Below are 14,391 nucleotides of genomic sequence, written 5' to 3'. Positions count from 1 at the left end.
AACAAGGTCTCCAAATGGGCAGAGGACAACGTATTCCGACTGAACCCACAAAAAAGCACGTGTGTCTTGTTCTCCCGAAAGAGAGGCATGCACTCAGAACCGGACATTGAACTGAACGGTGAACGTCTGTCTGTTAATGCAGAGCATAAATTCTTAGGATTACTATTGGACAAGAAGTTGACCTTCGTACCACACATCAAGAATTTAAAAACAAAATGTTTAAAAGCCATGAATGTTTTAAAAGTGTTGTCACGCACTACGTGGGGTAGTGACAGGCAATGCCTCATGAACCTGTATAGAAGCCTCATTCGCACCCGCTTAGATTATGGGGCCGTTGTTTATCAGTCTGCGACTCAAAGTGCTTTAAAGATGCTGGACCCCGTGCACCATTTGGGCATCCACCTTTCTACGGGTGCTTTTCTCACCAGCCCCGGAGAAAGCCTTTATGTTGAGTCAAATGAGTGGTCGCTTCATCTGCAGAGAACATACATGTCCTTTGTTTATTTCCTTAAGGTGAAAGCATACAAGAAATACCCTTCATACTCTACTATTAAGGATTTGTCGAGCTCAATTCTGTTTCAAAACAGGCCTTCAATGAGGCAGTCCTTCTCAGTTCGCCTGAAGAGTCTAGCTTAGGAAACTGGAGTCTCACTTAAACCCAGTTTAATGGCTCCTGTAGCATACCCGCCACCATGGCAATGGCAGACTATAGACTGCGATGTGTCTTTTCTAGAAGTTACAAAACATGCGCCTATTGCCCATATCCAAACATACTTCCTGGAACTTCAACACAAATACACATGTCCTGAGTTTTTTAGAGATGCCTCCAAGTCTAACTCCTCTGTGTCCTACGCTGCTGTCGGCCCATCCTTTTCGGATGCTGGCCCTCTACATCCAGGCACAAGTATCTTCACAGCAGAAGCTTATGCGATACTTGTGGCAGCTAAACACATCAAGCAATTACAAATACAAAAAGCAGTAATTTATACGGACTCCCTCATTGTGGTAACGGCTCCGCACACTTAAAAAACAAAAAAACCCAGTCCTTGTCTCACTTTACTCCATTTTGTGCACACTCTACACACTCAAACAACATGTTGTAGTGTGCTGGGTGCCAGGGCACCGTGAGATTCAAGGCAACGTGAGGGCGGATCAGCTCGCTGCATCCGTCCACAAAAGCACTGCCCCTACACCCATACCAATCCCGGCCCTTGATCTTAAGTCGTCTCTCAAACGAAACCTCAGGGACTACTGGCAGAGCAAGTGGGATACACACACACAAACAAACTACACATTGTTAAGCCACACCTTGGTCATTGGCTCCCCGTATCGAAATCGCGTCATACAGAGGTAATACTAACGAGACTCAGGATTGGACACACATACACGACACACACACATCCTTTGTCCGGTGGCGATCCACCAATGTGTGACAGATGTGGTGAAGCATTAACAGTCCTTCACATTTTAATTCAGTGCAAACAACTGGACACTCTAAGAAAACAACACTTTCCATTACCCTACCGACAACATATACCTTTACACCCTGCAATGTTCGTCGGTAGGGAACCGCTTTTTAGTCACAAACCATTGTTACCGTTTTTAAAAGAAATTCATAGTTTTCATATCATATACCCGGGCATTCCGTAGCACAACCTCTCCAGAGAGGTTTTTGCTGCGGTGGCTACACAAGAAAGCACTTGCCTCACGGCCCTTGGACGCAAGGGTATGAACGAGTGAGGTACTTGTGCTAATGCCATACATGTCCACCATCGTTTTTCATTATCACCAACTTTCGTCATCTATTCACACCACACACACCTTTCACGGCACGGTCATGATTTTATTACTTGTATGGTTTTACCCGCCTTACCACGAGGAATTTTATGGCCCTTATACAGCCGCTTGTCACAATCATTGTCCATATTTTTAGTTAGATGAACTGGGGCTCCTTGGCCGTGAAATGGCCCTTGCGCCACAAAACATCAAACATCATCATCATCATCATCAGCTTTTGTTTTTCATCTCTGAGGTCATACTTTGCTTGGTATGGGTACCGGAGGAGGTTATGGCTGCCTATTCGGCGTGCATAGTCCGAATTATCGAATGCAGAACTGGCAGCTGTCTGAAATATTCGTCGTCTTTACACATTACTTTCATGGGGCTATCGGCGGTGCCATGCGGCAGTCCAAATTACCGAGCATGTCTGAATTGTAGCTGTCTGATTCATCAGTCAGCCACGGATGTGCATTTAAGACATGGGAGTGATAGTCCACTCCCTTGTAGCCATGTCGGTGAGTGTGGAAAACATCTGCCTTTTTGACGTCGCACAGTATGTCACCTTATAGGAACTGGCAGCTGACCAATGCTAATAAGAAGAGTGGATATGAAGACCACTATAGCTCGAAATTGCACCCGTTATCGCGTGAGGCAGGTTTGAGTGTTTGTGTTCTCATTTGCATTTTCCAGAATGCAACTACGATGCCAGGAGCCTTGAGTTGTCTTGTTATGTTCGACACTTCTTGGTAAGCCCATGCCCTGTTCATGATTAAATACTCATTCCGTGCTTCCAATATCTGCTTTGTCTGCTCTCTCGTTAATCGCTCCTCTCGAACATTCCCCATGCAATGGCATGGGTCGACCAAGCCCTGCAACGAAGTGTGGCCACCTGCTTTGACAAAAACCTATTGTTCTGGCATGGCCTGCGAGATTTTACGGTGCATGGGATTGTTCAGTCTCTCAGGCCATGCATTATAATTTTTTATGTGCAGATAGCTGCATCACAAATGTGCGGCTTACCTACTTTTGATTGGTTCTCATTTTGCGTCGTGCTACGAAAATCGATCCTCGGATGCATTCACGCATTGCTGCCGCCTTTTGTGATTCTTGCCTCTCGTGACAGCATCGCTCGCCGTGCACAGCCTTTCATGCACGTTTTTGCCACTAGTGATTATAAAGAGTTTATGGTTGCTAGTAACCCCGCTCCCTCCCCGCATTTATTCATTCTCCTTGAGGACAATCGCTGCTCAAGTGAAACCCTCACCACGTTTTTTCATGTTCTTTGAAGACGTGGGCATTCCTCTCCCTTGAGTAGTCATCGACTCAGGCCTGGCACACAAGTTAATGTTATAAAACTCGCATTCAAATTCAATTTTATTCAGCTTTTTTTTTTTTGAACTTGTGGGAAAAAAATGCAAGGATAAAAGCAAGAGGCCGCTGTGTTAGCAGCTTGGCGAGACCGGTACCTTTTTTCTTGGCATAGAAAATCTACAGTTCACATATATGAAAACATGTGGACATTGATCTGCAAACTTCCAAGAATTGAAAAAAAAAAAAAACACACAGTTCATTACATCAAAGTTTCAGGTTTACATGAAAATGATTATATAGAAAATGAAAAGAAAAAATAATAATTTTTATGCAAAAAAAACAGTCAGTCATGACAACTCATGCCTTGCCAAACGGCTCCCAAATACAGCAAAAATATTATTAAAAACAGACAATATCAAATTCCAAAAACGTAAGATTTGGACTGGTATAGTACAAACACCTGAATGGTTGCATGTCTCACTCCTAAAAAAAAAAAAAGTAAAAAAAAGAAACAAAGCAACAATGTAGGAAGACACCATACACAGACAAGCCATATTGTACGACTGTTTCTTTTACTCACAGTGCTTTAGATGGACAAGTCGAACTAAAGTACATGCTGCCGTCTTGAATCTGGAGCTTTTTAAGTTCTCTTGGGGCATACTGAAGAAAGCAATATTTTCATTTTCAAACATGTTAAAACAATTGTGGAATGCAGTATTCAAGTCAACCATGATTAGTTCACGAATAAGGTACAAATCAGGAAGGCGGTTGCCTGATGCAACAGACTTGACGCTTCGCTTGACTTGAGTAGGTGCAATGGAACCAACAGTACCTTCTATCAGTAGTGGGGCACAACCCAACATCAGTGTCCCACCACTCCTTGAAGGCAACGCTTCTCCTTCATTCAATAAATATGAATATTGTTACGAGACTACATCACGCTGAAGAATCAAGACAGACAGCGAGAAAGACGACGTGATTCTGGGATGTGGGGCACGCTCTGGCTTGCCATCTCGGCTTAGGCTTGGCGAAATATATCTTAGCTGTAACCTCGTTTCTCTGTGTACCCTCCCGTAACAATATTAAAGACAAAATAACAAGCATTCCCAAATCATGAGGTTGTGTAGTTTTTCTAACATTGCACAGTTTTAAAAAACAAGCATTGTTGGATAGCCTGCATTGCATATTGGAACTAAAGCTGTGTATTTGATCAATCAGTAAAATGTTGTATTCTCTGAATAAATCACTTGTATGTATTTTGTCGCATGCTTGCAATATGACAAATCGCTTTTTTCTGCTACAAAAACATTGTTTCTATTTTCTTTAGATGCGTCTCCAGACTCTAAACTAAAATAATTTGTGAGATGAAAATAACACATTACATAGTAAAGGTTTGATTTTTCCTGGAATAATTTGTCCAAATTTACAGAATATTGAAACTTTCCTTTTTTCAAGTTTTGTTATCGCCCCATTACGCTATGTTCAGCGCAAACCGTGCCTACGGTGTTAGAGAAGTTGCGAGGCTATAGTAGATCGTTTTGTTAAGATTACGCCCTCTTCGTGAACCTTTCAGATTATTCTGGAACCTACGTCGCCGCTAGCGGTAACGCTAGAATGTTCGATGGCAAGTGTATGATGCCAACACGCTTTGCCGCTTGTCAGTTGATCGACGGCCGCCGCTCTGCCCGCCGCTATCACTGCCAGTGTTTTGCTGTGATCTGACTTTTCTTTCTCGTGGCCTCAAGTTTGGCCAATTAAATAAACACTTTTCATTTGTACAAGTCGTCTCTACTATTGTCAGCGTCATGACTCAGTGACAATATGCTGCAAATCCTTGTGATATTTTTAGTTCATCTATGTGTTGCTCCTAGTCAAGATTGTGATTAAAAATTGCTCCTAAAGAATGAACTTCATTGACAACCTCAACTTGTACCGATCGTTAAATAATTGACAGTACTCCATATGAAGATGTCCCTAAGAATGTCATTGGCTGTGTTTACAAGCTCATGCAAATCATTGCCATGAAAAAATATTTCAGTGTTGCCTGCATAAGTTACAACATCCGCCTAGTTGTTGATTCCTGTTATGTTGATGTAAACATTGAACAGTAGAGGCCCTAGTATGCTGCCCTGAAGCACACGTGATGTAATGGTTATTAGGACGCATTGGCTATCATTTATAATTACAGACTGCTTTTTTCGTGATATGTATGGGCTCAGAAAATCTAGTGGCATTCTCTGAAAACTGTAATGACGTAATTTTACATAGAGTATTTTGGTTTAATTCTATCCAGTGCTTTATAATAGTCAATAATAATGACCAAAGTGGACAGTTTACTTTCAAATGAATTAAGTACGAGTTCTTTTTGTATGAGCAGAGCCAGTTCTGTGGTCATATACCATCTGAAGCCGAATTAATGTGGAGATAATATAGAATACTTCTCACAAAAGGAGATACTAACTTGCCGATATTTTTTCTAACCATTTTGATATACAGTCGACTCCCGATAATTCGAAGTCGCTTAATTGAAATTATTGGTTAATTGTAAATGGAGTGGGGGGTCCCGTCAGTTTTGCATGCAGTTTAACAGAAAGAAATTCTCGGTAATTGGAAGCTAGAGGTCTGAAATTTCGGCTAATTCGAATTTATTTTCAATCGAATTCCCGGAGGAAATCGTAATGTTTCTTAAATTTTCTATTTTCGAAGTGCTAAACAACAATGCGTGTCCGACCGGCACCTAAGGGCATGGCAGTTGACCACAGCGCTGCAGCTCAAAGCGTCAGCTGATGGCATCGCAGTTGCATGCAGCGCCCCAGATCACGAAGCGGCTGCTCTGGCGGTTCCGGTTCCGGGGCCTCATTGTTGATCGTGTTCTGTGATTCGGTGTTTCCACGTGCGACGAAGCTCCACGTGCATTTACTATGGCAACTTGCGGGCCTTATCAGGCGCTTGACTTGGCAACGGAAGACAAAATTGTCAAAGAAGTTGAACAAGGAGGCACTGCCAAGCAAAATATTGTGCAGAAATACGGCATCAAGCCTAATACCCTGTCTATCATCCTGAGGAACAAGCGGCAAGGTTCCTTTTGACGTTGCATAAGTAGTTGCCAGACTGGGAGGGTCAGTGTTGCCAGACTGCCGCTAAATTTGGCTGAAAATTTTTTTTCTGTAGTTGTGGCTTCTCCGTAAGAGTTTGGTGCCATCCGCGGTGCATTTCGCGAGTGCATGAGCGACGCTGGCCGTTTTAATTAGCGGAATGAACCGCGCCTAGCAGAAGTTGAGCGTGGTGTTGCCGTGCAATTAAGAGGCCGTTTTAATTCTGTTTTAATTATCAGAATGAACTGCACATTACAGAATTTGTTTTAATTAACGGAATTAACCGAGCCGAGCAGAAGTATATCGTGGCGCTGCCGTGCAATTTGGAGGCCAATTTAATTAACGGAATGAACCGTGCATTACAGAATTCGTTTTAATTAACGGAATGAACCGAGCCTAGCAGAAGTCGAGCATGGCGCTGCCGTGCAATTAGGAGGCCAATTTAATTATCGAAATGAACCACACTTCTGCTAGGAGTGGTTCATTCCGTTAATTAAAACGGCCTCTAAATTGCACAGCAGCGCCGCGCTCGACTTCTGCTAGGCACGGTTCATTCCGTTAATTAAAATGGCCAGCGTCGCTCGTTCGCGAAATGCACCGCGGATGGCACCAAATTCTCACAAATTAGCCACAACTACAAGAAAAAAAATTTTGCAGTCAAATTTAGCGGCAGTCTGGCAACACTGACCCTCCCAGTCTGGCAACCATTTACGCAACGCCAAAAAGAACCTTGCCAAACAAGCGCTCGGTACTGGACGCATTCGAAAATGACCAGTTCAAGATGTCTCGCAAGAGAATGCGCACCGGCGCCCACCCGGAGTTAGAGCAAGCGCTGCTCACCTGGATTCGGGACGCTCGAAGCAACAGACTTTATCTCAGCGGCGATATCGTTGCAGCGAAAGCGTCATCGCTTGCAATCATGCTAGGCATCGAGAACTTTGGTTCGTCCGATGGGTGGCTCACACGGTTCAAGCAGCGCCGCAATATGGTGTTTAAAAGGGTTATCGGGGGAAAAAGTGGTAGGTGTTCTGTGGGCTGCCGTCAACGCTGAAACATGTGATTTGTGGAGGGAAAATCAGCTTTGCAAATACTTGGGAGTATACCGGCCGGAAGATATCTTCAATGCCGACGAGACAGCACTTTTTTACAGAATGTTGCCCGAGAAGACGCTGACCTTTAAGAACGATGACTGTGCTGGAGGGAAGCGTAGCAAAGAAAGAGTGTCGGTGCTGATAGCGGCGAACATGACAGGCACTGAGCGATGTCGCCTGCTCGTGATAGGCAAAGCTGCTAAGCCTAGATGTTTCAAGGGTGAGAAAACGCTGCCTGTCGACTACGCGTCTCACAGGAAAGCGTGGATAGGCAAGGTTCCTTTTGGCGTTGCATAAGTGGTTGCCAGACTGGGAAGGTCAGTGTTGCCAGACTGCCGCTAAATTTGCTTGCAAAATTTTTAATTTTTTTTGTAGTTGTGGCTTTTCAGTGAGAATTTGGTGCCATCCGCGGTGCATTTCGCGAACAAGCGACGCTGGCCGTTTTAATTAACGGAATGAACTGCGCCTAGCAGTAGTCGAGCACGGTGCTGCTGTGCAATTAAGAGGCCAATTTAATTAGCGGAATGAACCACGCCTAGCAGAAGTTGGGGCGCGTTCTCTTGCTGTGTGCGCAGCTGTGCAATTAAGATTTTGCGTCTCAGTATTAGGGATGACGGGGAAAACTTATAGAGTCGCAGGAGGTGATGCGCTGCCCCCCTCCCCCCTTACTTTTTTTTTCTCTCAGTTGATCCGAGTCGCGTCAACCGCGCGCAACGACGGGGGACGCTACGCTTCCCCTAGATGTGTCAGCACAAGACATCGTTCGGACTCGTATATACATGTAATGAATAAGCATTCCAAGGCTGCTTAATTGGGGTACGTCGGATATGCTAAAGCTATGTACGCCTGGAAGGCTGCTTTATCGAAGCAGATGGAGCGAATGAAGCGCGACTTGCGTGTACCTGTAAATGGGACCCGACCGACGAGCCGCCGTCGCTTACGGGGCCCCACTCACAATAAGCACAAATTGTCTCTCAGCTCAAGAGTGCAGTATAAAACAATAGGGTGGGTACATAAGAATAAAATGGCATAATATGTCTCACTACACTACACTCTTAATTGCACCGCGGCGCAACGCTCGACTTCTGCTAAGCTCGGTTCATTACATTAATTAAAACGAATTCTGTAATGCACTGTTCATTCTGTTAATTAAAACGGCCTCTTATTTGCACAGCAGCACCACGCTCGACTTCTGCTAGACTCGGTTCATTCCGTTAATTAAAATGGCCAGCGTCGCTCATGAACTCGTGAAATGCACCGCGGATGGCACCAAACTCTTACAAAAAAGCCACAACTACAAAAAAAAATTTTCAGCCAAATTTAGCGGCAGTCTGGCAACAACCACCCCAAAGTCTGGCAACTAATTTATGCAGCGCCAAAAGGAACCTTGCCGCGTGGATGACCGCAGACCTATTCAAGGATTAGCTGACAAAATTGGATCGCAAGCTCGCATTATCTTAACACAATGTATTGCTCCTTGTGAAACAGTGCAGTGCACACATGAATGTGCCGCCCTTGAGTGCAATACGTGTCGCCTACCTGCCAGCGAACTCTACATCGGTGTTACAACCACTGGACTAGGGGATCATCAAAAAACGTGAAAGCACTGTACAGGAAGCATCTTCTTGAGCGGATGCTGTTGTGTATGGACAATGCAAATCAGTATGAGGTGAGCCTTCTCAGTGCTATCCATATGCTGGCGCGAGCGTGGGGTCGCGTAAAGGATGAAACCATTGCGAACTGCTTTAGGGCGTGCGGCTTCATTCCAAGTGGTGCTGATGAAGATGCGTCTTGTACAATGGGGGAAGAAGACACAACTGAGCTTGACGTTGATGGTCTCCTGCCAGCTCTCGGCGACGTCCCTTTCGAGGAGTACATTGCCACTGACAGTTCGGTAGAAACGTGCGGTGCACTGTCGGACACTGAGATCGTGGAGATGGTTCGGCCCAGCAAGCCTAGTCACGAAACTGAGGTTGACGCCGCCGCCACCGCAAGTGAGTCACTACCCCGGGCTGCTAATGTAGCCGCAGGCCTTGCCCTCGCGCAGCGGTTTTTCACTGCTGAGAGCAACGCCGAGGAAGCACTCGGGCACATATACAGCCTGCTGGACTTGCTTTCTGCTGCAAGATTCAGCAAACAGAAGCAAACGGCAATCACAGGTTTTTTTCTCATAAACTGCTTTGAAATAAATGTATTTTTCGTTCATTGTGGTTAATTGGAATTCTGCTTAATTCGAAGTTTTTCGTGGTCCCCGTGAACTTTGTATTAACGAGAGTCGACTGTAACAGGAACTACAGAAATGGGATGATAGTTGAAAGGAAACGGTTTTCTGTCACCAGATTTGTCTCTAGCTTGTCATTTTTTCTGGGAAGAGTCAGATAGATGAGCAGGTATTAAATAGATTGCTAGTATCGCCCTAAGAGGCCTAATTTGTAGGTCATCTATATTCCGCACAGTAGTGTTTTTCGTGGTATAAATGCCAAAAGTACTTCCTTGGCAGTTGATCATATGCAGTGTGCATGTTAGGGATACCTAAAACGTCATGTCTTGTTCAATGCGTTCTTGAAGCATGTTATCATGATGCCCCTTTGGTTAGTTTGGAATGACCCGAACGAAATGGGAGTAAAGCTTTCTGAGCACGTGGATGATTGTTCTGACAACTAGCAGAGTTGGTTGTCAGAACAATGAAGACGTAAATTTAAGAAAACCTAATCCGTTCGTTACTAGGCCATTCCACTGTCACTTCAAGGGGCTTAGGACTATCGCGAAACACATTCAACACATCGGTACTCTCACTTTTGAAGTTTTCTCGCGAGCTGTCAATAAAAATAATAAAGTCATCTACATACCGAAACACAATTATACCAAGTTCTGCCAGGAAAAGATGGCTCAAGACAGGCTCATTACAAGAAGCAATACAGATGCCCATTTTTTTTTCAAAAAAATATCATTGTTTCATTTGATGAACGTCGAGGCAAGATGAAATTCCAACAACGTAATAAAATTGAGTGGACACACCAGACTCGGAAGAAAACTTGACTACACCAAATTCGTCAATGCTACTTCCAAAAAATTTTAGCGATGTTGTTGCTAGTAACGCTCTATCCTCTCTGTCTATTCCTTCCTGTTCCCGTATTTCACCTTGCGCCACAAAAATTTTTTTCTAACGTCTAGAAACTTGACTGGTAACCATGCGGAGTTGTCAATGACCTTTCATTGCCCTGAGATACAGTAAGCATAACAGAAGTTGGTGCTTTGCCCAGTGTTGTATTTTTCAGAATGTGCTAATAATTTTAACTATATTACAGGGTCTCCTCAAGTTTGAATGATTCAAGTTTGAATGATAGAGTGCTAACTGCATGTCATAATAGCACATTGTAGTTGCAGGGTGTCTACCAACCTGAAAAGTCGGGGAATTTGGACCCTTCTGGAAAAGTCAGGGAATATCTGAAAAACCTGGCCAGGTCATGGAAACTGACAGCAGTTCTGTGCGACCGTCACAAAACTAAGCATTATCATTGATCAAAGCTTACAATGTCGCTCTTCCAACTGCAACTACATAATGAGCTGCTAGAAGAGGTGTAAAAAAAAAAAACAGTGCATAACCATCGTTTCTCAGTGTAAACGCAAAAGGATACACCGACCCATGAAACAGAAAGTTTACCCGACGTTTCGACACCTGATATGGGAGAGAGCCTTGTTCACAAAAAACGCCATAACAAAGGCACATCGTACCTAAGTACGCCTAAATATGTGACGTTAACAGCGAGTGTACATTGTCAGAAGCATCCCATCACTCCTGTTCAGTCATTTACAGTCGTCTGTATTTGGATTTCAGGTGCAGGCATGATGCAAGTTTATTTTCGATGCAAAACACTTTATAGTCACACATGCTCGCAAATCAAGTGTTGGCGGTGGTGTCTACATCCTACTGCGCATGCTTGCGACTTTGTCTCGTGCCGCATGCTCGCACCTCATGCATCAGCTTCTGGCTTGGGCGCTCAGAATTCAGTCAAGGGCGTTTTTTACTGGCTTTCGCTTGACTTGACGCTTTGCTTGACTCGAGTAGATGCGATGGAACCAACAGTACCTTCAATCAGTAGTGGGGCACAACCCAACATCAGTGTCCCATCACTCCTTGAAGGCAAGGCTTCTCCTTCATTCAATAAATATGAATATTAAAGACAAAATAACAATTGAGCATTCCCAAACCATACCCAATTATGTAACATTCATGCAATACCCCCCCCCCTTCCTCCCTGTGGGAAGATGCGTGTTTTTTTCTTTGTCCAGAACACAGGCAATTGACCAGTCTAATCGGTGGTCGATAGATTCGGCGTAGTCAGCGAGGGCAGTCGAGGCCACGCATTGTTTCGTGGTGCCATATTTGTGTTGGTCAACTCTTTTCTTAAACTTGCTAGTTTCACTGATGTACTGGTTGTCACGATTGTGGCAGCCTATGGCATAAACAAGGCCAAGGAAATCCCTCTTGGCAACTTGTCCTTCACATTGGCTAAAGCATTCCTTAGGTTCCACGTTGGTACATGCACTATTTTGATGTGTGTTACTTCTACAGGTTTTCCCGCTCAATTTAATCCAAATGCCAGCCAAATTAATCTAGGCGCCAGTCAATTTAATCCAGCCGCCACTGAAATTAATCCAGTTGCCATTCATTTTAATCCAAGTGCCACTGAAATTAATCCAACCGCCAGCCGATTTAATCCGGACGCCAGTCAATTTAATCCTGATGACATTGTGACTTCAAAACGACCCAGAATTTTCGGGAATGCGTGGAGTGAATAGCTTTGGAGTGAATTTAACAGGGAAAAGCCATGAATGAGTCACTAGTGACACAATGCGACTCGCGCGACTTTATCACGCCTATCACCCACGTAAGCACTATTCACACCTTCGACATGCATATCAAAGGAAAAGCCGTCCACACAGTAATAACTTGATACTTATTAACCAGGCCAATGATCTCATCACGAGTGACTTAGGTGACGTCCTCACGCATATCACCCACGCATGCACTGTCTCAACCTTCCGTCATGCATATCAAATGAAACGTCTTTGAAAGGGCGGGATCTTGATACCTAAAACTCGGCCAAGTCACCTGACAACCAGTTCCTCAGGGGACGTCATCACAAATATCACCCGCACACGTAATTTACTCGCCTACCGACATGCATGCCAAACGAAACGTCTTTGAGAGAGCAATAACGTGTTACCTATGACTCGGCCAACTGACTTGATAACTTGTGATTTAGGTGACGTCATCACGCCTATCACCCACGCACGCAATGTCTAACCTGCCATCATGTATACCAAACGAAACGTCTTCGAGAGGCTAATAAATTGAACGCTGTCAATCGGCAGAGTGACGTGATCACTAGTGACTCGTGTGACGTCATCGCGTTTGACACCCACGCACGCAGCGTCTAACCTGAGTTCATACATATCAAATGAAACGTGTTTGAGAGAGTAATAACTTGAACGCTGTCACAAGGCCCAGTGACGTCATCACTACTGACTGGCGTGACGTCATCTCGCCTAAGACTCACGCAAGCACTCTATAATGTGCCTTCATGCATATCAAACAAAACGTCTTTGAAAGGGCAATAACTTGAATGCTGGCACTAGGCCGCGTGACGTCATCACTAGTGACTCACGTGACGTCATTACACCTATCACACGCACACGCAGTGTCTAAACCTGTCTTCATGCATATCAAACGAAATATCTTTGAGAGAGTCATAACTTAAACGCTGTCACAAGGCCCAGTGACGTCATCACTAGTGACTGGCGTGACGTCATCACGCCTATCACACACGCACGCAGGGTCCAAACCTGTCTTCATGCCTATCAAACGAAATGTCTTTGAGAGAGTAATAACTTGAACGCTGTCACAAGGCCCAGTGACGTCATCACTAGTGACTGGCGTGACGTCATCACGCCTGACACCCACGCACGCGGTGTCCTAACCTGTCTTCATGCATATCAAACGAAATGTCTTTGAGAGAGTAAAAACTTGAACGCTGTCACAAGGCCCAGTGACGTCATCACTAGTGACTGGCGTGACGTCATCACGCCTATCCCACACGCACGCAGTGTCCAAACCTGTCTTCATGCATATCAAACGAAATGTCTTTGACGGAGTAATAACTTGAACGCTGTCACAAGGCCCAGTGACGTCATCACTAGTGACTGGCGTGACGTCATCATGCCTGACACCCACGCACGCAGTGTCCAAACCTCTCTTCATGCATATCAAACGAAATGTCTTTGAGAGAGTAATAACTTGAACGCTGTCACAAGGCCCAGTGGCGTCATCACTAGTGACTCGCGTGACGTCATCATGCCTGACACCCACGCACGCGGTGTCCTAACCTGTCTTCATGCATATCAAACGAAATGTCTTTGAGAGAGTAATAACTTGAACGCTGTCACAAGGCCCAGTGACGTCATCACTAGTGACAGGCGTGACGTCATCATGCCTGACACCCACGCAAGCACTCTGTAACCTGCCTTCATGTATATCAAACGAAACTTCTTAGAGAGAGTAATAACTTGAACGCTGTCACAAGGCCCAGTGACGTCATCACTAGTGACTGGCGTGACGTCATCATGCCTGACACCCACGCAAGCACTCTGTAACCTGCCTTCATGTATATCAAACGAAACGTCTTAGAGTGAGTAATAACTTGAATGCTCTCACTAGGCCTAGCGACGTGAATACTAGTGACTCATGTGACGTCATCACGTCTATCACACACGCATGCGCTGTCCTAACCTGTTTTCATGCATATCGAATGAAACGTTTGTGAGAGAGCAATATTGTTATACTTATGACTCGGCCAACCGACTTGATCACTATTGACTCACGTGACGTCATCACGACTAACAGTCATGCAAGCACTCTCTAACGTGCTTTCATGAATATCAAACAAAACGTCATTGAGAGAACATTAACTTGAAGGCCGTTGCAGGCAGCATCTGCTAGTAAAAAACTAACTTCTCGCGCTGCACAGCCGTTCACCAGCTAACCGGTATACGTAGGCACCAGATCGCGCGTTTCGAATTCAGTCAAAGGCGTCTTTACATGGCTTTTGTTT

At 44.7% G+C, this 14,391-nt stretch overlaps 1 protein-coding gene across 9 annotated transcripts in view; it reads left to right on the top strand.

Annotated features, from left to right (window-relative positions):
- The window catches only part of LOC119160728 (motile sperm domain-containing protein 1), a 114,374-nt gene that overhangs the window by 91,019 nt on the left and 8,964 nt on the right, over positions 1-14,391 (top strand). For 6 of the 9 annotated variants that reach the window (XM_075881115.1, XM_075881114.1, XM_075881118.1 and 3 more), the window contains one exon: positions 4,664-5,438. The exons of 2 other annotated variants lie outside the window; for them this stretch is intronic. In XM_075881115.1, coding sequence (XP_075737230.1) covers positions 4,664-4,812 — 149 coding nt within the window. In that variant the 3' untranslated portion in view covers positions 4,813-5,438. Of the gene's footprint in view, positions 1-4,663; positions 5,439-14,391 lie in introns of those variants that run through there. One more of the 9 variants, XR_012887798.1, reaches the window with a different exon arrangement.

This window comes from Rhipicephalus microplus, chromosome X (assembly GCF_043290135.1).
Source record: "Rhipicephalus microplus isolate Deutch F79 chromosome X, USDA_Rmic, whole genome shotgun sequence".
Taxonomy (NCBI): domain Eukaryota; kingdom Metazoa; phylum Arthropoda; class Arachnida; order Ixodida; family Ixodidae; genus Rhipicephalus; species Rhipicephalus microplus.
Note: the sequence above shows the minus strand (reverse complement) of the source record. Positions and strands in the feature narration are given on the sequence as shown.